The following is a 25363-nucleotide window of genomic DNA, read 5'->3' as shown; positions in this document are numbered from 1 at the left end:
ACGTAGCTGTAGCTCACAAAAGCTCATGCTCAAATAAATGTGTTCGTCTCTAAGGTGCCACAAGTCCTCCTGTTCTTTTTGCGGATACAGACTAACACGGCTGCTACGCTGAAACCAGAGGGGAATGGGAGCTGTAAGGTGACCCCCAATAATAAGGCAGAGGAGGACACTTGTGTGATCAGCTAGCTAGTCACCAGGGGTCTAGAACCCCCAACCTGCTGCTCTGAAGCACAGAAGCTGCTACCCAAGGAGCTGTACTGCCAAACTAGCTCCCCCAGCAGAGGGAACCTATGAACATGTGAGCTCTGGTGCTCACACCAGCTGGGCTGGGACCCCTCCGCCCCTGGGTGGGTCACCGCTGCCTGTGATTGGCTGCTGATGTATCAAATGGAGAGCTGGCAGGGGCTGCCCCAGGTGCAGCTTCCTCCTGGTCTCCAGGTTCCCTACAGGGGGTTGATTTGTTTGTTTGTTTGTGAGAAGGGGAGCACTCAAAATGTTTGGCTTCCAAGCAAGGTAAAGGGTGGAGCAGGGTCCCCCTGCTGCAGGAATGGGGTGTCCCCCAGATCTGCCTGTTGCTTTCTGTTCCTCCAGTGCTGGTGACATTGGACTGGTTTGGCCTGGGCACTGGTGAAAGCATCCACTTGCCTAGTTATAACCTCAGGCCTGTGCTCTGGCAATGCAAAGGGCTATGGTTGCCCCAGGCACGCTTCAGTGACGGCGCCAAACCTGTGGCTTTAGGGGGCACTGGGATGGGTGGGGGACAGTTTGCCCCAATTGGTGAGTCTAAAGCCTTCCAAAAAGCCAAGGCTGCCCTGCCTTTGCTTAGGGGCACAGAGATGGCTGCTACTGGCCTGGCCTGGAAAATACATAGCTCCTATCCTGTTCAGAGCTGTTGTACGTGCAAGGTGCTGCAGCATATCTAGTCCCAAGCGCTCAGAACTCAGGAGTGGGTGTCATGAGATGCTCATGAGATTTTAAAAAATAATCCGTGTTGGGTTCTCTTTATTTGCCTTCTGGCTCTCCCCAGCTCCCATTGCCCTGCTTTTCTCAGCAGCCAGGGGGCCGGAGACTTACTTTAAAAAAATGTAAGCTGCAGTTTTCCTGTAACCCTCATGACTCCAGGAGCTGGGGCTTTAGGCAAAACACCAAGAGTGGCAAGACTCCCGATGAAGCTGCAAGATTATTAGTCGTATTGACGATTTGTGTTCCCATCGTACCTAAGACCCCGCCTGGGTCATAGACCAGGACCCCAGTGTGCCAGGGGCTGGACAAAGAGCTGACAAGCTCAATATAAGAGCAGAGACTTAACAGAGGGAGCCAGACAGACCAAAGGGGGAGCGCAAGGAAACAATGACCGTGCTGATCAGCACGAGGGGCCGTGCTTTTGGCACACCAGGGCCAAGTTTTGTGTCGGGCCCGTGGCAGAGTAGGGATTTGAGGGAGGATAACAAGGGGGCTTTGTGAATATGTCTGGGGGGGAGCGTGGGTGAAAACATGGGAAGTGCTTCAGCATCTCAGCGGAACCCAGCGTCTCTAGCTGCTCAAATGTCATTTGAAACCTCTCTTTGTTTTTGTCACGGTTCCCATAAAGCCCCCTCTTTCTGGACCCCTCTGGGGCCTGGTGGCAGGACCCACCACCGTCCCTGGCCAGGGTGGATTCCTCCTGGGACATGGCTGAGATGGCAGCTCGGCAGAAGGCCGCGGACGAAGACTCAGAGCTGAGCCCGCTGGAGGGGGACAGCGCAGAGGAGCTGGGTGTGCTGGACCCGGTGAGTACGTGTCTAGAGCACTGAGCCGCAACCACTGATGTCTTTCCAGGGACCTGCCATGGGGCAAGAGGGGAACCCCCCCTCCCCCTGCTTTACAGTGGTGATGCAGGGTGGGGTTCTGCTACACCTTTCCCTCGAGGCTCGGGAGCAGTGTGATTCATTGGTTGGCTGAATGTGATTTTGTGGCACTAATTTCATCCCCTTGATGCTTTACAAAAGCATGGGCTGGTGACTGGGACACTGGACAAGGGAGGACTTAGGACACCTGGCTTCTGGTCCTGGCTGTGGCACTGGCCTGCCTTGGGACCTTGGGCAAGTCACTTGTCACTGCTGCTGCAAAAAAGGGTGTGTTTAACTGAGGTTAGCTAACCACAGTAGCTAATCGCAGGGAAGACCCAACAACTCTGCTTGAACTCGGATAAGCTGCTCCAGCTGAAGTTTGTGGGACAGCGCAGCTAACCCCAGTTGAGAAGAGTTGCCGGGTCTTCGCTGATGTTTTAACCCGAGTTACAAATACACCCGGTTTTGAATTGTCGCTTGCGGTGCAGACCTACCCTTTGTCTGTGTCCTCACTGCAGAGCTCGCTCGGGTGATCAGCGTTCGGGTTAGCCTGGCTAGGCGTGAGCAGCCAGACTGCAAAGCCCTACCTGAGTTACTGCAGCCTTGTGGATGCTGGGCTCTTCGGGGGGCGTCGCTAAGACGTCTGGGGGCACATCCCCTTGTGCTGCTGAGCCGCTCTGCTTCGTTCCCAGTGAACTGGGAGGGAACTTGTCATCCTCTGGGCTCAAGAGTGGAGAACTGCGGGAGGGCATTGGAGGACATCGGCTCGGCAGCATCTAGCCTGTGTCCTCACTGCAAGGTACATGGCCTACCCGGTCAAGTGAAAGCAGCACCCGAGCTCTAGCCTATTGCCCAGCCTGTCCAGCTAGCCCCGGAGGAAAGCACCACTGCACTGGGGTGAGAGAGTGTTGTGTGTGGACGGGAGGGAGGGGGCAGCCCCCGGCTAAGAGCCCAGGCTAACTCCGCAGTGAAGACGGACCCGAGAACATAAGCTCTTTAGGATGGGGCTGATGGGCAGCACCTGGTGCCACTGGGTGCTACTGTCAGGCCAGCAATAAACCAGGTTTGTTCCTACTCTGGATAAATATCGAACCCCAGATGACGTCACTCAACAAATGTGAGACTGGTTAGAGTGCTGGCTGGCTGCGGGGAGGGCCGCTCCAAAACACCTGGGAGGCTGTGAGCCAGTGACCAGACTTCGGGGGGGGGGACGGACATAAAAAACCCTGGGAAAGAGACTCAAACGCACAGAAATGTCTTAAAGTTAATAGTAAAATATGATTTAAATGTCCTGGCCCCTGAGCGGCAAAGCTGATAACGTCGTGTTCACCCTCCAGGCTGTGTAACTTGCACCATTAGTGCTGGGTACTTGGCTTGGCTAGTGCAATTAAACTGATCTCTCTTATTTCTCTTTGTAGCCAGTCTTACATTTCCAGGTCTCCCGTGCTATCCCAGTGCTGTTCTCCCCCGCTGTCCCGTGTTTTCTCCCACAATGCCCCGATGCTCCCTACAAATATTCACCAATGCTGCAGGAAAGGGTTTACTTCCAAGCAAATGCTACTTGGCGCTGGAACTGGGGGAGAAACAATTCTCTTGATCTTAGATTTGTTTTTCCAAAGCTTAAATATGGAGCTGAAATGTCTCCTTTTTAATTAACAACCTCACCAAGCCCCTCCCCAACCCCGGAGTGAGTGCATTGCAATGGGAGGTGAGTGAGCCCAATGCGCTCGGGCTGCAGCCTTTATCGGAGGGCTTGGTATGACCACGTCCGGTACGGTTCTGATAAACCGTAACGCTGCTGCAGAATCCAGGCTCGGAGGCTGCTTCTCTTGGGGGTTCACTGGGCCCAAATGTCACGACCTTTCCGAACCCTGGGTAAAAATAAGCCGTGCCCCTGCCCTATTAAAAGCAACTGTGCAAATGAGCCCATTTTACAGGTAAAAGCCAGTCCTTTATCTCCCTCCCCCCTGCAGTAAGATCCCTTTAAACCCACACCTCGGAACGTCTGCTCTACCGGCCCCAGTCCCAAGCTTTGGGTGCAATTCCCCTGGCAGCATTCCTTGGTGGGGGAGAGGTATGCAGGATTCAGGTGGCTGCACATCCCCCCTTTTCCCCCATGGGAGGGTCCCCACGTTGGGAAAGGTGGCACCTTAAGCGGGCAGACCTGGACCGGTGGCAACTACACATCTTTGACCACAATTGGGGCCCAGTGTCTAGAGGGGGAGGATGGCTAAATCCAGGACAAACGTCTCCAGCCTTTCACCCGAGGGTTATGCAGCCCCAGCTCCTCTGAGCATCAGTCACTGGCCTAATGCGCTGGGGTGGAGGGTGAGACCCCCCCAAACCAACCACACTGGCTGCTGGTGCCTGGCTGCATTCGGCCACCCATGATAGGCACCTTAGCCAGGCCTAGCTGCAGTGTCTTACCCTCTCCCCTGTAGGGGACTCAGGAGTCCGAGTCAGGATGAGCCAGGAATAGCAAAGCTGCAGCTCCTGCAGTGCAGGGCATCCCCGCTGTGTGCATTGCCGGGGCTGGTGGAGCTGAATGCGGGTGAGCAGAGCACTGGCTCAAGCCCTCCCGGTGAGCAGGGAGGGGCAGGGGGTGAAGGGCACCCCCCAGAGATTACCCCCTGATGGGGAAAGTATCCAGACATTTGGAGGCGATTCAATAAACCCAAGAGGAAGCAGAGCTGGGAGACAGCAGCTGCTCCCAGCAGCCGCCCTTGTCTCAGGCCAGCAGCCAGGGTTCATGGGGCAAGGAAGGAGGCAGCAGCAGGAGGTGGAACTGGCCTCCTGCTGGGCCCCGCCTGCCCATAGCATCTTGCGGGAGTGCGAGCCTGAGGGGATTCCCACAGGAGCTGCCCATCTCAGGGGGTAGGAGTTGGCCCTTTATTTCTGACATGCACCTGCCATCCTTCCCCAGCTGACCTGACCTTCCCACCCCTGATCTGCCGTGACAGTGGCCCAGGCAGATGGAGTGAGCCGGGCGGTGATGGAGACAGGCTGCGGGGGACTGTGTTGCCAGAGCTTCCAGTGATTACTGGCAGAGGAGCAGGGTTGCCTAGTGGTTAGGACATCCCCAGGGCTGCTCCCTGCTCTGTAGCTCCACTTCCCCACCTGCAAAGTGGGGATAGTTCTGCCCTGGTTTCATTAATGGAGCTTTGTACGTTGCTCAGAGATCCCAGGATGAAGCCTGGCTCTGGGAGATGCCATCTCTGGCCTCCATCTTGAAGGGGTGGTGTGTGTGTGTGTCGTGGTCGCCCTTGAGACCACATCATGCCAGGCACTGCAAAGACATCCCCCCCCCCCCCCCATGAGACAGGCCCTGCCCTGTAGAGCTGATGCTGAGCAGACAAGACAGATGCCAAGTGGGAGGAAACGGGACTTGCCCCTGGGTCTCCTCTTGCAGAGCTGTCCCTCTTTGCACTGGGTTCTCATGTGCTCGGCCTCTTGGGTTTGGTGCTCAGGAACTGGAAGCCATCAAGGCCAAAGTCCGTGAGATGGAGGAGGAGGATGAGCGGCTCAAGGAGCTGCAGGCTGAGGCCAAGAACCACCTCATCCTGAGATCGCAGGCAGGTACGGCGCTGCAGCTCCCCAGGGCGGGGTTGGCTCCCAAGGGGAGGTGTTAAGCTGAGGGTTTAGCTACACCTGGGAGGCACATGGGACAGGATTTCCTACCACAGGGCGAAATGCTGCCGTGTTTGAGACCTCAAGGGACAGCCAGTGCCACATCCCCATTAGCCACGGGGCGGGGGAGGACAGTGACAGTGTCAGTCTCCCCGGCCTAGTCTGCCTCCGAAGGCATAATTGGCAGGGAGGCAGTAGGAGAATGGGGGGTCTCGGCTGTGTGAGAGTGGATGGAGGACCCCTACGCATAGCTTAGGACACTGAGCATGGGCTTCAGAGTGAGGGCTCATGGGTTCTGTCCCCAGTTCCCAACTGATTCTGCCCTGAGCCTGGCCTTGGACAAGTCACTTAACCTCAGTCAGTGATGGATACAGCTTTCGTCCCTGGGGTGTTGAGGCTTAGGGCGTGAGTGCAGAGTTCTTTGAAGGTGCTGTTGGTGCCAGAGCTGCTGGCTTGGCACAAGCACCTGGAGCTTTCCAGAGTCGAAGTTCTATCATCTGGCTGTTCCTGCTATGCCAAGTCAGCTCTAGGGGCACGAACCAGCTCCTGGGGCTAGGGAGATCCTTCCCCCAGGGCTGGCTGTTTCAGTGGGGGGTGAGGGGGTCGGGGTCTAGCGCCTCTCTCCAAAGCTCAGGCCACTCCAAGAGGCAGGCTAGATGGGTTACAGGTCTGAGCCTGTATGGCAGGTCCTTGTAAAATACCCCTTGCCCCCCTGTACCTTCCACCCTCTGTGGGGGGTCTTAACGCCTCTCTGGTGATGACATGATCTAAGGACACAATGTGGCATGTTTGGGGTAATGTTCCCCCTTCCCAAAGGGGGACAGACCCCAAATGAGGAAGAGAATAAACACAGAGGGCTGCAGGGCTGGTTCCCTCAACAAAGACTTGGGCCTAGCAGGGCATCAACACACTCAGCTCTCACCTCTGGAGATCGTGGTTCAGATACGGCTGTCACATGTGAAATGAGTTCAGTGGCCTCCGCCTAGTTTGCCCGTAACACCCACTGCATGGTTTGCCATGACTAGAGAGGCCCTGGAGTGGAACAGGGGGAGGTGGGCTTTGGATCGGGCCTGAGGCACGTTGGCAGATTTGAGGATTGGGGGTGCTCAGGACAGAAATGGCAGGGGGTGATGCGTGGAGGAAGCGTGTCCTGAGAATAAACAGACACCTTGTCTTTCATCTTTGAGGAGACCTCTTGCTCCGAAGGGCTGAGGGGCTAGTAATTCAGTCTCTAGGGCTGTCAGGGTTGCCCTCCCATCAGCATCGACCTCACTTGGCCAGAAACCCCACTGCCCCCCTGTCGCTCGCTCTCTGAACAGCACCGTCAAAGGAACCCTTGCCTCTGCAGGTATTCCCGTTCCTAGGACCACAGAGGAGAAAATCGAGGCTGATCAGAGATCCATCTACGTGGGCAATGTAAGTGGGAGAGGTCGAAAACCACGATAAGCCCCCCTCTTCGGTGATGTTCCCAGGGCAGAAAGCTCAGTAGAGCTAATGGGCTGGGGGTGGGATGTGTCATAAGACTGTCTGTCCCTGCCCTCCCCTAGGAGCACAGTGGGATGAATGACTCGTTACCAGACGTGCTGCGCATCCCCTCCGATGAGGGGAAAGGGTGGGAGCCGCTGGCTTGAACTTATTTCAAACTTATCTGCTTGATAATTTCCACCATTAACGCTGGTTCTGGGGCTCACTTGTGGATATTCAAAAACACAAGTGGCTTTGTTTGGACTAGCTAGGCCACACGATATTGTTCCTGTTCCCTGATCGGATGGTCATGGCTTCGCTTCAGGTTTCCAGGTGGAATGTCTGATTCTTTCTGGCTGAGCGTCACCCCGGTGCAGTGAGCGGCCAGCACAAGGCTCAGGAGCTGCTGCGGTGCTAGGGGTCTACACGAGGCCTTGTGAGCCAGCGTCACCCCTGTGCCAGCGAGCATCTTGCTGAGAATCCTTGGGGAAGACAAGGCCAAAGCTGATGAATGCAGCCCAAGCCGCTTCACTTCTTGATTGGCGCAAACTTTCACAGGAAGGGTTCTGGGGCTGGCTGGCAGGGCATGGGCATGTGCCCTTGGTGGCATCTGAATGGAATGGGGATGTCTTTGCAGGTGGACTATGGTGGAACAGCAGAAGAGCTGGAGTCCCATTTCAATAGCTGTGGGCAGATCAACCGAGTGACCATCCTCTGTGATAAATTCTCCGGACATCCCAAAGGGTCAGTGCTGTGCTCTAGGGACCCTTGGATTGTGGCAGTTCGGGGTGGGATGGGGAATATGTTCTGAGAACACAACGCATGATCCTCATATCTTTGCTCTAGAAATTCCTTTCCCTGAGCCCCATTAACTAGGAAGGGGGCCACTCCTATTTCTTCTCCTGTCTTTAGCTGGGATCATCAAATCCCTGCAGGAACCTTGGCTCTCTCTGACTTCCAGCATCTGCAGGGAAACCAGCTGTAGGACCAGCTTTGCTTTGGGTTAGGTTTTCAGGTTTGTTTCATTGTCCTCTTCCGCTATTGCTGCCCACCCTGGGTGCAGAGAGCTCTTCTGCAGACCTGGCACGTCTGGCTTTGGAGGTTACGTCCGAAGCCCAGTGCTTTACTCCTTCCTCTTACGGATGTTTGAAACCCTGTCTGGAAACTTGTCAATGTCGTTTCTGTCTCTGCTGATGCGCTTGTTCCATCTGGCACAAGCTGGGATGAAAGGCGCTGCGGAGAACGTGTCTGAACTTTCGATACTTCGCTGATGTAATGAATGGTGTCAGCACGGCTCTGGCAATTGGGCTCTTAACACGTGCTTCCTCTGTTGGCTTGGCAGCAGCACTGCACGAAATGTCATGTGTCCTACATATATAACCCGGGGAGGCTGGGTATTTTTAAGTGACTGTTTAAATATATATATATATATATTGCGCAAAATGAAGCACGTGTCTATTCTGTCACATACACCTGTTCAGATTTAGCGTAAGCAAGGTCACGATGGGTGCGATTGTGCATATTCTGTACAAGGATGCGGGTCTGTGTGATTTCATGAGTACGCTCCAATGAGGAACAAAGTAGTTAAATGGGACATTGCATAAGATCCATCATATTCCAGGCCACATAATGGCTTAATGCACTCACTTGTCTCAATCCATAGCCCACTACCCTCAGGAGGGGAGATGAGCTTTTCTGACAGCCTCTCCAGCTAGTTCTTCATACATACTCCAGCACTGTCAGCAGAATAACTGTTAGCCACCTACATGTAAACACCCCCCTCTACATTAACACAGAGGTGTATATTTTTATTTCTATAACTAACTTGGCTGCTGCTTCTCTCCTCTTGCATAGCAGAGTCATGAGCCTGCTGTCTCCCTGCGTTCTAGAGAGTCCAGATTTATTCTGAACGTGCTGGCAACGTGCTCGGTGCTATGGGACACCCATAAAGTTGGTCTCTGCCCTGGATAGGCTGCAAGTGAAGGCCCTAGTCCTGCACTGGAAACGTGTGGGTGGAATTCACTGCCCATGCAGATCCCCACTGACTTCAGTGGGGCTCTGTGCAGGCCCAGCAGTCCAGCCAAGTGCCATCAATTGCAGTATCAGAGCCTAAGACTGCCAGGGATTCAGAGCTATAGCATGATTTCCTTGGTCATTGAAGCTGGAGAATTTTCCTTGATTCAAAATTCCCTGGGAAGCTTAGCTCCAGGTGCTTTTCCTAGCTCTAACAATGTTATAAACTTCTGCTGCAGGCCCAGTCCCCGTTGCAATCTGGACTCAATAGCATCTGTTTAGTGAGAGCTGCACTTAAATGCAAGGTGCGAGCTTGGTTTCAGATTGGTGCAGGGGGCTGTATGCTGCCTAGGCGGATTGTCTAGAGCATGGCTTACCAGGTGGTGAGAGAGATCCCAGCCCAGGGAAAGCACGCTGGCAACCGTCGTGCTGTAAACATTGTTTAATGGTTGATTGCACCTCCTGAATAATTTGAACCAATGGCGATAGGTATGGCTACTGTGACAGCCATGGTGCAGCAGGGTCTCGTGTGGTCTGCTACCCTCCATTCTCTCAGTGCTGTCTGGAGAGGTGCCTAGTCAGTTATCTGAAGGAAAAGCCTTTAGAGTGGCAGGACAGACTCCCCATGTTGAGCAGCAGACTGTGATGTTACCTGGCCACCTGCGGGGGCTACTGTGTTGTGACTTCCCCAAGCAGATGCTGCAGTGCAAAGGGGACACTGTCTTCCTTTCCCTTTCCAGGTATGCATACATTGAGTTTGAAGACAAGAGCTCTGTGAAGGCAGCGGTGGAGCTGGACGAGAGCATGTTCAGAGGCCGGGTCATCAAGGTAAAGACACCGGGTCCAACAGGTGCGAGGCAGGAGTGACTAGTGCCACGAACCTAGGGAGGGATTCGCCTTCCTGCCAAATGCACTTTGCTTCCCGGGGGTCTGCACCCGGACCACAGACTGGGCAAGGGATATATCATTGGGCTACAGCTGTTTGTACTTGGTTCGGGTGACTCTGGGCGCTGAAAAGGAGGCCTCCCAGTGCTGAGTCTATGCCTCCAGGTCTCCCAGGATGCAGGCCTGAGTCAGGGTCTGAGCTGCTCCTGCCTGGTTCCAGCTTCTTTGCTGTGCGTTTCATTGGTTTTGCCTCTTGCCTCCCTCCTTGGAGACGCTGCCCCATCTGGTGATAGGCCTTGCTCTCTGGGGACGAGGGGCCAGCTCCACTCTGGGAGGGCCATTCAGTGCCACGGAGGGCCTGGGAAATGTAGCACTCATGGCCACCTTCAAACCCTGCTCCCTGCCATACCAGCCTGGGAAGCTGCTGCTATTGGTTCACCAAGACCCCGGGATACGCTGTCTCTGATTCGAGTGGGAGACGCGCAGTTTGCGAGGGAAGTGACAGGGAGTTTGCGAGGGAAGACAAAGCCCTGGCTGGGATGATTTAGTTGGGGATTGGTCCTGCTTTGAGCAGGGGGTTGGACTAGATGACCTCCTGAGGTCCCTTCCAACCCTGATATTCTATGATTCTAAGTGTTGGGGCAGGGAGGGTCCTAGCCACTCCTTGATCTTTGACTTGTCTCAGGTCCTGCCCAAGAGGACCAACATGCCAGGTATCAGCACAACTGACCGTGGGGGCTCCAGGGGCCGTTTTCCAAGCAGGGGGGGCCTGTCTCAAAGGGCAAACGTCTATGGAGTGCTGAGATCAAGACCCCGAGGGAGAGTGTACAGGTGAGCGGTGACGTTCCCTGCTGACAGGAGGTCGGCAGTAGAATGGAGAATCCCATGTGCTCTCCTGCCCGGCAGGGGTTTGGTGTGGGATGTCTCCAGGCCTGTCGCTGTGCTAGCAAAATCACTAGGTGTCTCAAGCATAGGCTGTCCCTATCAGACCAGCTGCTGGGTGGTCAGCACTCCAGAAGCTCTGGGAGGCTGGGAATATCACAAAGCACTCACCTAGCCCTTTCCATGACTAAGGCCTGGGACAAACACCAGCAGAGTCCCTACACCTGCCAGGGAGTGGGGGATAGAAGGTGGGAGTATTTATCCCTGTTTTCCAAAAGGAGGAAACCCAGGTGGCGACACCTGCCCCAAAGCTGCACACTCCCTGTATCTGCACTAGACTCTTCTCTGAGCTTTCCTCCATGGCTACCTGCAGTGCCATGAACAGTGTGAGTGCTACCGTAGGCTGGCTGCGGGCACTTCAGTCTCCAGGCGGCCTGCCTGGCCCTGCTTGGAACAGAACTAGGTGATGTAGGCGTGAAAATGAGGCCTAGGTAACTGCCAGCTATGCAAGTGCTCCCCTTGCTCAGTGGGAAAACTTGGGAGAGAAAGGTCTAGCAGAACCAAGGCCATTGAATCAGCCTGCAGCACCATGCTTACTCCCTTAGCCCACGTTGCCTCTCTATTGCAATGAGCTCTTTGTTTTAATGGCTGGCTGCTGCCCGTGTTTGTTCTGCAGTAATCCCTTTCCTTGGTTCAGGGTGAGTTTCCACTCTGATTTCGAAGTCGCTCCAATTGTCAGTCCATGTAAGCTGTCCCATTTAGAAGAGGAGGCAGGGGTATGCAAGGGACAGAGTGCAAGAATACAGACAGGACTTGCTAAGGGCAAGCGGAGCAGGGGGTTAATCAACACAAGCCTTGATACTTCTGGCTCCCCCCAGTAAAACCAGAGTAGTGTTCCCCATGGGGTGAGAGATGGGGTTGGGGGGGGGAGGGCAGGGGCGCGTTCCTGCAGGAATCTTCTCCTAAGGGCTTGAGGATGTTACTTCAGAGAGAAGCCTGCACTAGAAGCATATTCCTCTCCTGGTCCCACGGGCAGTCACATGCTGTTAACATCACCCATGTGTCCACATAGCAAGCGGGAGGCCTGGAGCCGCACACAGATGTGAACATGGGCACCCTGGCAGGGCCTGCGGGCTGCAGCTCTCCTGCAATTGAAAGGGACAGAAATGAGCAGTGACTCTTGTGGGAGATGGCTGCCCAGGGCGTGCAGTACCTGTGGATGTCCTTCCACCTCGGTGACCCAAGAATGGCTGGCTTCAAGGCACACTGAGATGAGCGCTGGGACTGATTCTCCAGCATGAAAGTGCTCCCATTGCTAGATATGGCTTGCTCGGCTTTATAGCCTCACTGTGGATAGTCGGGTTTATTCCCGTGGCGTAGGGAATTCCTCTTGGCCCTGCCATGCTGTCAGTGAAAGCAGGCAGCGTGATTTAGTTGAGCGCAGCCCTAGGAATTGGCTACTCCCGGGTTCTACTCCCAGCTCTGCCACTGACCTGGCAGGTCACCTCCCCGTCTGTGCCTCAGTCTCCTGGTGGGGTTGTGCTAACGAAATGCTTGCACAGCATTTTGAAGACACAGGGTGCTAGATAATGGTTCTGTGGGCAGGCCTGTGCCCTGCGGCTTGAAGTTTTAGTACATTCCGCTCACTCCAGCATCCTTCCAGCCCAGGAGTGCACGGGGGCTCCCTTCAGAGCCACTCGCCGCTGCCTCGAAAATGGATGGTGAGCCTATCAAGGCCCATGTGCCCCGCTGATGAGAAACCAGCAATCGACCGAGCCAGTCTCATGTGGTGCCATCACCGGGCGGACCAGGCTATAACACTGTGAGTTGACGCAGCTTGGGAGCAAGGAGACAAGAGCTCTCTGGGCTATATTGAGGACCAGGAATGCTGCTCGTTCGTCTGTGTGAGGCCTAGGGCAGCCGGGCCATCTCGAACGGCAGGTCTCTCCCACGCTGAAGAGCAGACACAGTTTTGATTCGGTAACTGACTAAATCGCTGACCTAAGACCGTTGCCTGAGCCGGCCTGTGCTTTCTGATACTGCTTTTGTTCTTGTCTAGGGGTCGTGGCAGGTTATCGCCGTGGTACTCTCCCTACTAGGCCGAAGGATGGGATGACGCTGGAGACTCCAACAGGGCTGGATTTAAAAGTGGGGGATGGGAGAGGGGTTTAAAGAGAACCTACCCGAGCAAAGAGAAGTGTGGACGATTTTAATATTTTTGCCTGGATGGAACGGTGCACTTGCATGTTGTGCAGTTAACGGGGTGAGCTGTTATGAGGGAGAATGGAGCCAGGCTACCCCTAGCACAGCTGGGTGCCCACCCCACTCAATGCCAGAGCCACGCTGGTACTTTCCAGGCGCCAGAGGCTTGCCCCGAGTTTGGTTACAATGTCAAATCCTTCTCGTTGAACCCAATATTCTCCAAGCTAGAAAGAACTGATCTCCGGGCATACATTGATCGCTCTTCACAGTGAATAGGAACAGAGTTCACCAGATCAGCTTTGTCCTCATCCTATAGAAACTGGAGGACAGGGCTGCATTTTAGGACTCCATATAAGTCAGATTTGGCGCTCTGGCACTTTTGCTATAGACACTGCTCTAGCAGGGATGTGGGTGGGAGCTTCTGGAGGACTGTGCAGAGCATTCAAACAGGGCTATGTTGGAGCAATGGGGATAGAGGGGAGCATGGGAAAACAATCCCTCTAGGAGAAGTGAGCTGCAGGATGTTCTGTTTCCAAAACAGTCAGCTGTGGACCAGCTTGAAGTACAGCTGTCAGGAGCATGTCTCTGCTCCACCCGCTGCTGCCACCGTGTGAGAAGGTCTAAACCCCTCCTGCTGCCAGACTAGAGAAACAGATGCCTCCACTTTGTTCTCTGTGACTCGCTTCTTCAGCCTGTCCTATGGATCATGGATGCTGACATCTCTTTAGTACAGGCAGATCCTCAAGACCCTCCAAGAAAAGTGGGATCTCTTCTACCCTCTAGAAGAGCGGGGGTAAGATTCTGGGACACCACTTAGATTCAGATCCGGCCTTATTTTTTTTTTAACTTAACTGTAAAAACCTCATTAGGGTCTTAGATAAATTTTGCAGGGGAAATACAAACCTTTTCCGTTGAATTAAAATAACTCATTAGGACTTTGTCCCCCTAAGTGTGTGGTCCTGATTCTGCTCCTGGGTAGAGGAGTGAGCATAACTCTGTGTTTTGGCTCTCTCAATGTGTTCCTACTCTTCTGTACCTAAGAGCAGGATTCAGCCCTGTAAATCTCCTGGAAGAAAAGGCATCCCTAACCTGGGTTCTCTTTAAACATTAGTGTGTTTTCTTTAATGGCTGGGGTTACACAAGACCTGACTACCTGCAAACTCTTTCTCTCCCCCGATCTTGTTCTGTAGCTGTGATGCAAGTCCAAGTACTCACTGTTTCACTTCTGATGGGCAGAGTTTGAATCCAGTCTCTAGTGACAAGTGTGAGTTTTGTGGGTCTAAGCTTAGGCTCTATTTCTTCCTCTCCCAGTGACCACAGTTTGGAGGTCAGTGCTTGAAGGCCTAGGCTGAAATAGCAGGGGTTGTTGCCAGTCAGGGTGGAAGTGCATGGAGGGAGTTTTGTGTGGGAATTCCTACACAGCACCTGTCTGCATTGTACGGTCCAAGCCACTACAATTCGTCTCACTTTCATGAGCGCTAAACTTGCTCCTATTTTTAAAGGAAAATGTTTTTGGTTAAAGAAAGCATGGTTAAAAAACCCCGTGAACAATGTTACTGTATAAAGTTATACATTTAAATACATTTTATTAGAATTCCAGCACTAACCGGTCAGGACCTTTAGTCAGGATCCCCTTTTCTCCAGCTACAACTGATGCAATTACTAACCCTTAAAGCAGCTTTCTGGACAGTTGAAGGGACGCTGTCAGGATAAGAAACCTATTTTAGAAACAGATTTTCCTCCCTGTTAACACCTTGGATCATTGAATTTCAAAAATCTAACTCCTCTCACGTGTTTACTATTTGCACTTTATCTAGAATGGAGCATAGAGAGACTGGGCTGGTTCAGGAGAACCAGAAAGTGAAGCAACAAAGTTTGGGTCGCAAATTTTAAAGGGGCAATCCAAACCTTTCCCATTGGGTTAAAAAAAAGTCATTTCTGTTGGTAGATCTTGTAAACCCTAAACTCTTTTTTACAAAACCTATTTTTTGGGTCTAAAGTACCTGGCAGTGACCTTTTAATGACCGTTGTTGAAAAGGAAACACTGAGTGCTGGTCTTGGCAAGTGGAAAGATTGAACTCACCTTTTTATGTGTAAAAGTTTATCAAAATAGTCACGTACAGGTGTGACTTGTTTGGGTGGGAGGGGAGCTGGAGAATGGGAGAGTGAAGTGTTTGACACTTAAGTTATTACTGATGAAATGCATTGATTGAGCTGAGCAGATTTCTCTGATCAAGTTCTGTTTGTGAGAAGGTACTCTTTAATTGTCATATCTTTTTTTAAAAAATAAATGATCCTGCTGTCTAAAAAGGTTTCTTCCAAAACGAAAGTGCAGAAAAAGCAGCAGAGCTGTCTTTGCACTTGGCTAGTTGCCTTTAGAAGGCTCTGAGACCACAGAAAAAATCACACCTACTGCAACAAGAAGATGTTTATTAGAGAACACCATAATATAGGTCCATATCCATTGACACGGTGAATTTGGCCCACAGTCAGGAGCCAAGTGAATTTCCAGGGGTTGGAGTAAGCGAGGTCTTCCAGGTTAGCATGTGTTAGGAGAAGGTGAAAGGGCTCACTCTTCATTTGCTGCAGCTCTGTCCTGCAAAGCTAATTGTTACTTGTAGTTAAACCATTGTTTGAGAAAGGTCCAACAAGGGACCTGCAGGTTTTCCTGGCTTTCCAAGCAGAGCTATTCTCTCTGATTGGCAGAGACATAGTCAGATGCCTCAAATTCAGTAAGACCACAAGAATGGCATGCAAGCCAGCACTTGAAACCCTTCTGAATGTCATTTATCATTCTCTGCTATTTCACAGTGATTTAACTAGAGTGTTTGTTTTTGAACAGTTTGTCCCTTCTCAGATATGCAGGCCCACATGCACCCTGGTGTTCAGTAGACTTATACCGAGGACAAGTGTGGCACATAACATCATACATCTGTGCTTCCTCTCTCCCTTCTACCTTTCTTCAGTGAGGATTGGCTCCTCTGAAGTCAGAGAAGGAAAACCTCTATTAGCTCACATCTTCCCCATCCCCTGAGGATCAATGCAGGATTGTCCCTGCAACATGTGTAATGATTTTATGGCAGATGCAGAGCTGGATGCCTTAGGAAGTGCTTGGAGTATGGAAAAGATAGAGAAACCCAGGAATTTCTCCACTTTCCAAGGAACGAGAGTTAGAAGATTTGGAAAACCAGCCAGGTGTTGATGCAGAGTTTTCAGGAGAAGTTTAGACTATACATCCAGTGCAGCTCTGGTGTTCACTCTGTGTTTCCTTGAGTCACTGCCTTCTGGACTCTCGAGATTTGAATTTCTCTTGCTGTGACCACAGAAGCACTCTGTGTTGCCAGACAGCTTGGAGAGCAGTGAGCAAATGGCTAGGAGCAGCCAGAGCCTCTTTCCTTCCAAGAAGCCAAGAGAAGAAATAGTGGAGTAGAACAGAAGAGGCTCCTGCCTTCTCCCAGCATTCAGAAAGGGGAAGGGAGAGGAGGATCCAGCAGCCCTAGCGAGGAGGGGGTTAGAAAGGAGGACTTGTTCTTGAAGGAGTTGCACCACCATGTCCTGACATCTTGGCAGCATTTGCCGTGAGGGATGATCAGTACATGATGCTGCTGTAATGTCGCTACACAACACATCAGAAAAATGGATGTTGATAGGTTGGGGGGGGGGGTTGTAGAAGAGCCACAAAAATGATTAAAGGATTAGAAAACATGCCTTATAGTGACAGACTTGGAGCTCCATCTATTTAGCTTAACAAAGAGATGGTGAAGGGGTGACTTGATTACAGTCTATAGTTACCTACATAGGGAACAAATATTTATTATTTAATAATGGGTTCTTTAATCTATCAGAGAAAGGTGTAATGCCATCCCATGGCTGGAAGTTGAAGCTAGACAACTTCAGACTGGAAATAAGGTGTAAATTTTTAACAGTGAGTAATTAACCATTGGAACAACATACCAAGGGTCGTGATGGATTCTCCATAACTGACTGTTTTTAAATCAAGATGGGGTTTTTCTAAAAGATTTGCTCTAGGCATTATTTTGGGGGAAGTCCTATGGCCTGGGGTGTACAGGAGGTCAGATTGGATGATCACAATGGTCCCTTCTGGCCTTGGAATCTTTGAATCTAGAATCCTTTATAACAAGGGCAACCTATCCATGTTGTATTCTAAGGGTTGTTACATTGGCATGATATGAGCACTTGTGCTAGATCCCCTGAGTTTACTACTACCATCCAGCCTCAGGAGTGGTCTCCTATCTAGTGTACCTGCACTGGTAAGCCTGTTCTATTAATGGCTTGCAAAACCTTGCATCCTATAGGTAGGATATGCCTTGTTGAGATAGGTACAGTCCTTTGTTTTGGTGCATATACCTGCTTCTGATCTGATTTCCATTTAAGAATTCACCTTAATTTGTTCAAATGCCTACTGCCTTTGGCAGGTCTGGATTTTTACTTCAACCTTTCACCTATTCTGAGGGAAGAAAACAGGAGACTAATGGATGTTAGACAGGTATTAGTGGGGTTAGTGTGCAATCCTCAATGTAGTCCAGAAAATGAACAGAGAATTCACTATTTCTCTTCTGGCCAAAACAGGATAGTCATGTTAGGGTCCCCTCTGCCAGCCACGTAGGTATCTGTATGTTCACGCACAGTGCAATGAGATTCTTACATGTGATCAATACAATGGGCTTAGACTGATACAATGACAAATTGGAACTGGAAATACAATGCACGCTATTATCTCTGCCCTCGGGGTGGCTATTTTTCTGCTACCACAGGACTGCAACTCCACCTTCTTGGGCTTTGATCTTAAAGTGGAATTAGTTATATCTAGATTAAATTGATTAAGGCAGCGTGCATGTCTCCGGGGCTGTTGAAATGCAGATGGGTGAGCAAAGAACACATACTAGGTATCTGCATAGGCTGTTCTTATGCCCCAGTCTAGCATGAAGGAATGCCAAGCTGCTGGAGATAAGTGACTGAGACAGAACAAGAAAAAGTGGAGGGTCAGTAACCCCCTTTGTAACATCAAACGCGAAACACTTCAGTTTAATGTGGCTAAAAAACCTCATCCTCCATAGCTGCTGTAGAACCACAAACTGGTTGTTTGTAACTACAGGTCAAAGTTCAGGCAGGTTTGCAAGCGCTAAAGAAAATCCCAACGTACGGTTTGAGTAGACTCTTGCGCACTACTCATACTTCATGCCCTGTGGCTTGCCTAGCACTCTCCCCCATGAAGGAGGGGATTAGCTGAAGGCACTGGATGGCGTTGCTGGAGATTGGGGTCCAATTACTGGCTCTGCCCCAGCCATCTCATGTGACCATGGCAATCTGCCTTGGGTAAAATGAAGCCAGGTGTGCTGCGAAGGGCGCAGCTACTTATGGTGCCTGGGGTGTGAGCATCCAGTGATGGGCCCTGTTGCACTAAGCTGTTGTTGTCTCTTTCCAAGTAATAGTTTTTTTGCTTTGATAGTTATGGGCTTCAGTATGTGCCCACCTCACTGATCTGGACGCTCCTACCACACTGAGGAAACATGGCTAGGGGGCCAGATTTGGTTTAGTTTAAAACATTGTCAGGAAAGAACAGCATGCTCTGGCTGCAGCACCGGGAACCCAGTGTTGTGAGTGGCAACGAGCAGAAAAGGCTCGTCCAGATTCTGCCTGAACTGGATCTATTAAAGCCAGGGAGTCCTCTTACGACAACTGCGTACAGCAGCAGTACTGCACACTGCTCTAGGAAGAAGAGGTGGTCCCGATCAGAGCAGTAAACCAGTTCATTTTAACTCTCCCAAGAGTGAGGTCAACCTAAATTTGCCATTCACAGTCTGCATTCGAGGTCTGTTTTGCTCAACAGTGGAGCAGGCTGCTGTTCTCTCATCATACTGCACCAGGCACAGCAATTTCAAGCATAAGGTAGGGGCAGATCTTTACAGAACCATCTCCAGGTTGCATGCCTAGCACACAGCTGCATCCACGTACACTCTCAACTCTGCATGCAATTTGGGCAGACAATCATGTGTGCAATTTAACATACAGCCCTGGGCTTTACTAAGTTCAGACATGGACAGCGATCAATAGCTCACTACCTTTGTCTCTATTTAGGGGCAAGAGACCCTTCCATACTTTTGCATACTAGCTAAAAGCAAAGCCCTATATTCTGCTAAGCAAGTTGTGCCACTCTCCACAGTGTGACTGGCCACAAGAACACAAGCAGACATAGATCCAAACAGTAATAGGTTTATTTTACACAGAACAAGTTCGAAGACTATATATACACACAGCTTCACAGGCACATTTCTGTACAATAGAGAATGTTCTCAGATATGAAGAGAATGGCTGGAGCTTCAGCACACCTGCATCATCATGGAAGTCACCATATTCTCAAAGGCCCTAGAGAAGGAAGAGTATGAAATATTAAAGAAAGAGAAGACAGTCCACCACACTGAGATCTCTCGTACAAAGAAGCTCTTCAGTTAGTAGGTAAGATATACCATTAAAAATGCTTAAATAGAAGTTAACTTCCCACAGGCTTGACTATAAATATTTCATTCCTTACCACTGGTGCACTGCATTGCACAAACCATTACTTTCCTTCTAATAAAGCTGAAGTAACCGTGGTTCTTGCCCTGTCAGTAGACCACAGTCATTTTAATGGCAGGAATATAGAATCTGCTTTTGCATATGCATCCGTGGGGGGAGAGGGGAGAAACACTCACTGGTCCCACAAAAAGCTTTGAATATAAAAAGATGGACAGTACCCTGTCAACTGTTTTGAGAATTACGCATTCCGGAAACAGTCTCCTCATCCTTACTCCTCTACAGAGGCTGAATTTTGGAAAGCTACAGCCTGCCGATTTAGAGGTGTCCAGTGGACAAGGCTGTTGACAAAGTATTATCCACCATGTTTCAATAAAAAGAATATTTAAGTGAGATCCATTGGTAACTTTTTTTACAGTAACCTCAGGTTCCTGAGTCAGCATTTCTAATATCTGTTCATAGAGCTACTAATGAGTGTGAAGTGTGTGGGAGACAGTTAAATGTAGCCTCTAAGGAGGACGGTACAATGGTACATTTTCTATTCTGTAGTAGTAGTCCAAAGAGAGTACAGCTGCATGTTTTTGGAAAGGAGTTTGCAGCTCCCAGCTTTAAACTGATCACCCACAGAAATTACAATCTTAAAAGCTAAATCCTAATAGCTCTGCATGTCCCAGAAAGGCAACAAAATCAAAAGGATTAGTGGAAGCAGCTCACTCACCTGGAATGAATGCAGTCCCCAGGGTTATAAAAGGGGTTGCACATTACATCTGTGTATGAATTATGCAGCTTTCGGAACATCTGAAAAAAGATCATGATTTGTTTTTAATTAAAACCTAGAAAATAACCGGGGGGGGGGGGGTGTTTGTTTCTTGGCTTCTCAGCATTTCATGAATAAGTGGAAGGAGCAAAAATACTGATCTGGCAAGTTGCATTCTGATTTCCTGCACTTACGCTGCGGATCTCATTGTCTCGAAGTGCTGTGTTTGAAGAATCTACCACCATAACAAACTTCACCTTGGAATTTGTCACGTAGCCATATCTGTGCAGCTGATTAAGGAACATATTTTTGACACAAGTGCCTGGAAAAGCAACTAAAATAAGACTTAAGTACAGTCAAAAGAAAAGTATACAAGTGGCTGTCACCCTCAAGATGGTCACAATATAATCCATGTCTAGATGAGATAAGCAAGGGACTGGGTTCTAGAAATTGGACTTATTTTCTACCTTAGTGTTACCATTTCTGAAAGGATGATAATAATGACCTAGCCTCACGAGCATAGAGAGGGTTGTTTTGTATAAAGATTTATAACTAGAAAGAGTTATGACAGGCTGTGTTTTTAGACAGCAGCTACCTTGCCTGCCTCCCAAGGCATGTATTACTGTTCAGTAATTGCATAAATGGCCTTCAATCATCAGCCACTTTGATGATAATTTCTTTGGCTCTCAAGAAACCCCCTTCATCAAAGAATTCTGATTATTCTTTGCAGCCATGCCCATTCGGGTAGCTAATATCACAGACTTAGTGATCACTCAACATCAATGTTATAATATAGAATCTTTGAAGTTAGCAGCAGGATTATGAAGACATGGATATCCTCTGTCAGTTACATTAGTCAGAAAGTGAGGACATTTCAATCCATGTGATTAAAAGGGAAGCAGAAGGCCAGCCATAGAAATGTTAAAAGATCAACTAGTCTCATAACTATCAGGTATAGCTGCAGTCCTGAAATATCAACTTTGTATCTGAGAAAGCTTCTACAGTCTTACCACCTTCAGCTGCATTACCAGAGGGGGTCCAATGCCTCTGCCTCAGTCACAGACAAGTTGTCACAATTTTAGCTAAGTGAAGAACTAGATACTGTATTTATAAATTGTGAAATCTGACCAAACCATAGCTAGCTTCAGATGCACCAAACTTCCTCATTGCAGACAGGAAGGGCAGGTCACTACTGCTTAAGTCAATCTAACGTGTGCTGTTCAGGTGTGTGAAAAAAGACACCCTCCCTGAGTGATGCAAGTTAGATTGACCTACGCACTGTCTACGCTGGCGCTATGCTCTCCTGCCAACATAGCTTCCGCCTCTTGCAGAGGTGGAGTAATTATGCCGACGGGGGAGAGCTCTCCCTTTGGCATACAGCGTCTTCACCAAACGTACTACAGCAGCTACACTGATGTAGCGCTTCTAGCGTAGACCTGCCCTAAGAGATAGGGCCAAGAATAAACAGAACGGATATTATTCAGACAACACCACATCTAAACAACCCTTAGGACTAGGACTTCTATTTGACACTGCAGCAGCAAATCCTGTGTTGTGAAATAACTGCTCTGTGTGAATAGACCAATGCATGTTGCCACAATGCCCCCAATAAGCCACAGTGGTTGCCTGTGCAGAGCGGCTTGCAGGACTGGGGCCAAGCTAAGAATATATAAACCCATGCTGTTTGGATGCTGAATGTCAGATGCCAATACCCACTTAATGATCACAGATACTGTGGTACAAAATCAATATTTGAAGTGAAGGGTTTCTAAAAAATAAATTTAAAAATACAGGACCAGATGCTCAACTGCTGTATATCAGCATAGTTCCACTGACATCAGTAGAATTACTGATTCACACCAGCCAAGGCTCTGACCTCTTTTAATCTTCACCTTTTGCAACAGTCATTGCTATTTACATTCCTTGTATCAACCTAGTTTTACAACAGCCAGCAAAAGGGATGGTTGTCCATTTAAAGGTTTCATTTCTAGGTTTTTTCTTGCTGCAGTGTTTGTGTTTCAAACAGTTTAAAAAGCAACCATTTTCATTTATTTTTTTTTAAATGGAGGAAACATTTCTACTGGTCTTAAGTTTCCAAAACACTGGTTTTCACAAAATGTCAATTGACAGTGTCCCTTTAAGCACTCTCTCAGAGATTGTTTTGGTCAAATGAAAGTACCAAAATCTATGAGACATATGCATACTAATCCACAGCACACTTGTCCATCAAAAATCAAGCTGCACAGTGGTTATTTCACAACACAGGATTTACAGCTGCAATGTCAAATGAAAACAATGGTAAATTCTAGAACTGGAAGATAGATACTTTTAAAACCTAACCCTGCATTCCTTGCTTTTAGAGAACTCAGTGGGAGTTCTGGCTGAATAAGGACAGATTGTAGAAACAGGCCTTATGGAGCACACCTGTCAGGCATTAAAGATACACTTTGTAGTCTTCAGTTGGGTACAGAAGTCCCAGATAGAGCTCTCTCTGATCCACAAGGGCCTTCCCCATGGCAGAGATCTTTTCATCCACAACATCCAGGGAAGTGTGCACTGTATAATGGAACTTCAGTTCATTTTCTGTTGGGATGCTTCGGATGTACAGGGGATAATTCTAGAAAGGATGACGACAAATTGTGCTAACCGGGGCTACCTATTCTGTGCCCAAATAGATTAGCAAATGTAAGTGTAGTGCTCTGAGGATGCAAACTGCTATTATTTAAAAACTAGCTATTTTTAACCACAAATTCTATTTAAAGATACCACAGAATGCCACTGATCTACACCTGTATATCGCAACATGTATTTATACAGCAGATCTAGCTTTATCCTCACCTATTAACAGTCTTTAGAAGAGGACTACTGCCAGGTTTACATTTTCTCATAACACAAAGGTAGCGAGTGATCCATCCATCCCCCTAGGTGAGACTGCCCCCAGCCCATTTAGTCATCTCATTGGAATCATCCTTCCTGGAAGGAAGTCCATAAAGGGCTCCCAACCCAGCCCCCTCCCCCCTAGGGCTCCCGCGCCCCCCCCATCTCCCAACCCAGCCCCCTCCCCCCTAGGGCTCCCGCGCCCCCCCATCTCCCAACCCAGCCCCCTCCCCCCTAGGGCTCCCGCGCCCCCCCCATCTCCCAACCCAGCCCCCTCCCCCCTAGGGCTCCCGCGCCCCCCCCCATCTCCCAACCCAGCCCCCTCCCCCCTAGGGCTCCCGCCCCCCCCATCTCCCAACCCAGCCCCCTCCCCCTACGGCTCCTGCCCCCATGACCCACCCCCTACTTCTCCTGCCCCCTCTCCCAGCCAAACCCCTCCTGCTCCTGCTCCCCCCCCCCCGCAGCCCAGCGCCCACTTCCTGCCCTGACCGCAGCGCGCCCCGCCCCCACCTCCTTGGCGATCACGGCGATGCACACCGCCATCTTCGACGCCGGCGCCCCGCCCCTATCACGTGATCAGGCGGGCGCTTCCTCCTCCTGCTCCCCTCGGCGCGCGGGACTCAGGTCATGTGACTCTCTGGTGAAACGGGCTCACGTGACCCGGTCCCGCTCCCAGCGGGCAGGAGGAGGGAGCCGGTTGCCATGGAGAAGCGCCTGCTGCTGCCCCTGTGCCTGTGCTGGGCCCTGAGCGCGGGGGGCGCCGAGCGCAGCGGGCCCCCCAACCTCCTCATCCTGCTCATGGACGATGTGAGTGAGCGGGGGAGGGGCACTTTGTCATGGGGGGGAAGCTGAGGGGTTGTCGCTGGGGGGGGTTCACTGGGGGTGTAGGTGGGGGGCTGGTCACTGGGGTGGTGGAGGCTGGGGGGATTCACTGGGGGTGTAGGTGGGGGGCTGGTCACCAGGGGGGTGGAGGTTGGGGGGGTTCACTGGGGGTGTAGGTGGGGGGCTGGTCACTGGGGTGGTGGAGGCTGGGGGGATTCACTGGGGGTGTAGGTGGGGGGCTGGTCACTGGGGTGGTGGAGGCTGGGGGGATTCACTGGGGGTGTAGGTGGGGGGTTGGTCACCAGGGGAGTGGAGGTTGGGGGGGTTCACTGGGGGTGTAGGTGGGGGCTGGTCACTGGGGGGGTGGAGGCTGGGGGTATAGGTGGGGGGTTGGTCACCGGGGGGGTAGAGGCTGGGGGTGTAGGTGGGAGACTGGTCACTGGGGGGGTGGAGGCTGGGGGGGTTCACTGAGGGTGTAGGTTGGGGGCTGGTCACCGGGGGGGGGTAGAGGCTGGGGGTGTAGGTGGGAGGCTGGTCACTGGGGGGGTGGAGGCTGGGGGGGTTCACTGAGGGTGTAGGTTGGGAGCTGGTCACCGGGGGGGTAGAGGTTGGGGGTGTAGGTGGGAGGCTGGTCACCGGGGGGTGGGGTGGAGGCTGGGGGGGTTTCACTGGGGGTGGTGGAGGCTGGGGAGGGGGTTGTCACCTGGCTGCTTGGATGTGCGATGATTGTGTAGGGAAGAGGGGTTTAGATATATTAGGAACTGGGGAAACTTTTGGGAAAGGGGGAGCCTATACAGGGAGAATGGGCTCCACCTTAACCAAAATGGAACCAGATTGCTGGTATGTAAAATTAAAAAGGTTGTAGATCAGCTTTTAAACTAAGAGCTGGGGGAAAGCCGACAGGTGCGGAGGAGCATGTGGTTCGGACAGAGACATCCCTCAGGGGAGGATCTACTAATGGAGATTCTCTATGTCCTAATAAGGAGGAGAGTATGGAAGATAAAATACAGGTAGGATCTCATGAGAAACAGTCAAATGAAAAAAAAGTCTCATGCAGTTGCTAGCAATGCCCCTCTACTATTTACATTGGCCAAACCAGACAGTCTCTTCACAAAAGATTAAATAGACACAAATCAGACATCAAGAACTGTAACATTCAAAAACCAGTAGGAGAGCACTTTAATCTCCCTGGAAACTCAATAACAGACTTAAAAGTGGCCATTCTTCAACAAAAAAACTTCAAAAACAGACTTCAACGAGAAACTGCAGAACTGGAATTAATTTGCAAACTTGACACCATCACATTAGGCCTGAATAAAGACTGGGAATGGCTGGGTCACTACAAAAAATAATCTTCCCTCTGTTGATACTCACCCCTTCTTGTCTACTGTTGGGAATGGGCCACTTCCACCCTGATTGAATTGGCCTCGTTATCACTGACCCCCCACTTGGTAAGGCAACTCTTTTCATG

General features: G+C 50.7%; 3 protein-coding genes across 5 annotated transcripts in view; 2 read left to right on the top strand and 1 right to left on the bottom strand.

The window, feature by feature from the left end:
- Positions 1-378: 378 nt before the first annotated feature.
- PABPN1L (PABPN1 like, cytoplasmic) lies at positions 379-12799 on the top strand. The gene is given in 9 exon segments (XM_074969216.1): positions 379-441; positions 443-513; positions 1592-1769; positions 5297-5405; positions 6805-6872; positions 7558-7664; positions 9674-9761; positions 10504-10649; positions 12760-12799. Coding segments are annotated over 9 exon segments (870 nt in total).
- Positions 12800-19122: 6323 nt separating this feature from the next.
- TRAPPC2L (trafficking protein particle complex subunit 2L) lies at positions 19123-23721 on the bottom strand. Its single transcript, XM_074968915.1, has 5 exons — positions 23581-23721; positions 22638-22810; positions 20388-20475; positions 20155-20234; positions 19123-19289 (listed from the first exon to the last, which is right to left on the bottom strand). Exons 1-5 carry the CDS (start codon positions 23611-23613, stop codon positions 19244-19246), a joined length of 420 nt encoding a protein of 139 aa, XP_074825016.1. The 5' UTR covers positions 23614-23721; the 3' UTR covers positions 19123-19243.
- GALNS (galactosamine (N-acetyl)-6-sulfatase) overlaps positions 23694-25363 on the top strand; it is a 66889-nt gene continuing 65219 nt past the window's right edge. For 2 of the 3 annotated variants that reach the window (XR_012641585.1, XM_074968911.1), the window contains exon 1: positions 23694-23877. Coding sequence is in view for 2 of the 3 variants with exons in the window: in XM_074968911.1 (XP_074825012.1) it covers positions 23773-23877 (105 nt within the window). In the remaining variant the exon portion in view is untranslated. The remainder of the gene's footprint in view (positions 23878-25363) is intronic. The other variant, XM_074968912.1, reaches the window with a different exon arrangement.

The sequence above is a fragment of the Natator depressus genome, chromosome 12, assembly GCF_965152275.1.
Source record: "Natator depressus isolate rNatDep1 chromosome 12, rNatDep2.hap1, whole genome shotgun sequence".
NCBI classification, from domain to species: domain Eukaryota; kingdom Metazoa; phylum Chordata; order Testudines; family Cheloniidae; genus Natator; species Natator depressus.
The sequence above is the reverse complement of the archived record's forward strand: the minus strand, read 5'-3'. Positions and strand labels throughout refer to the sequence as shown.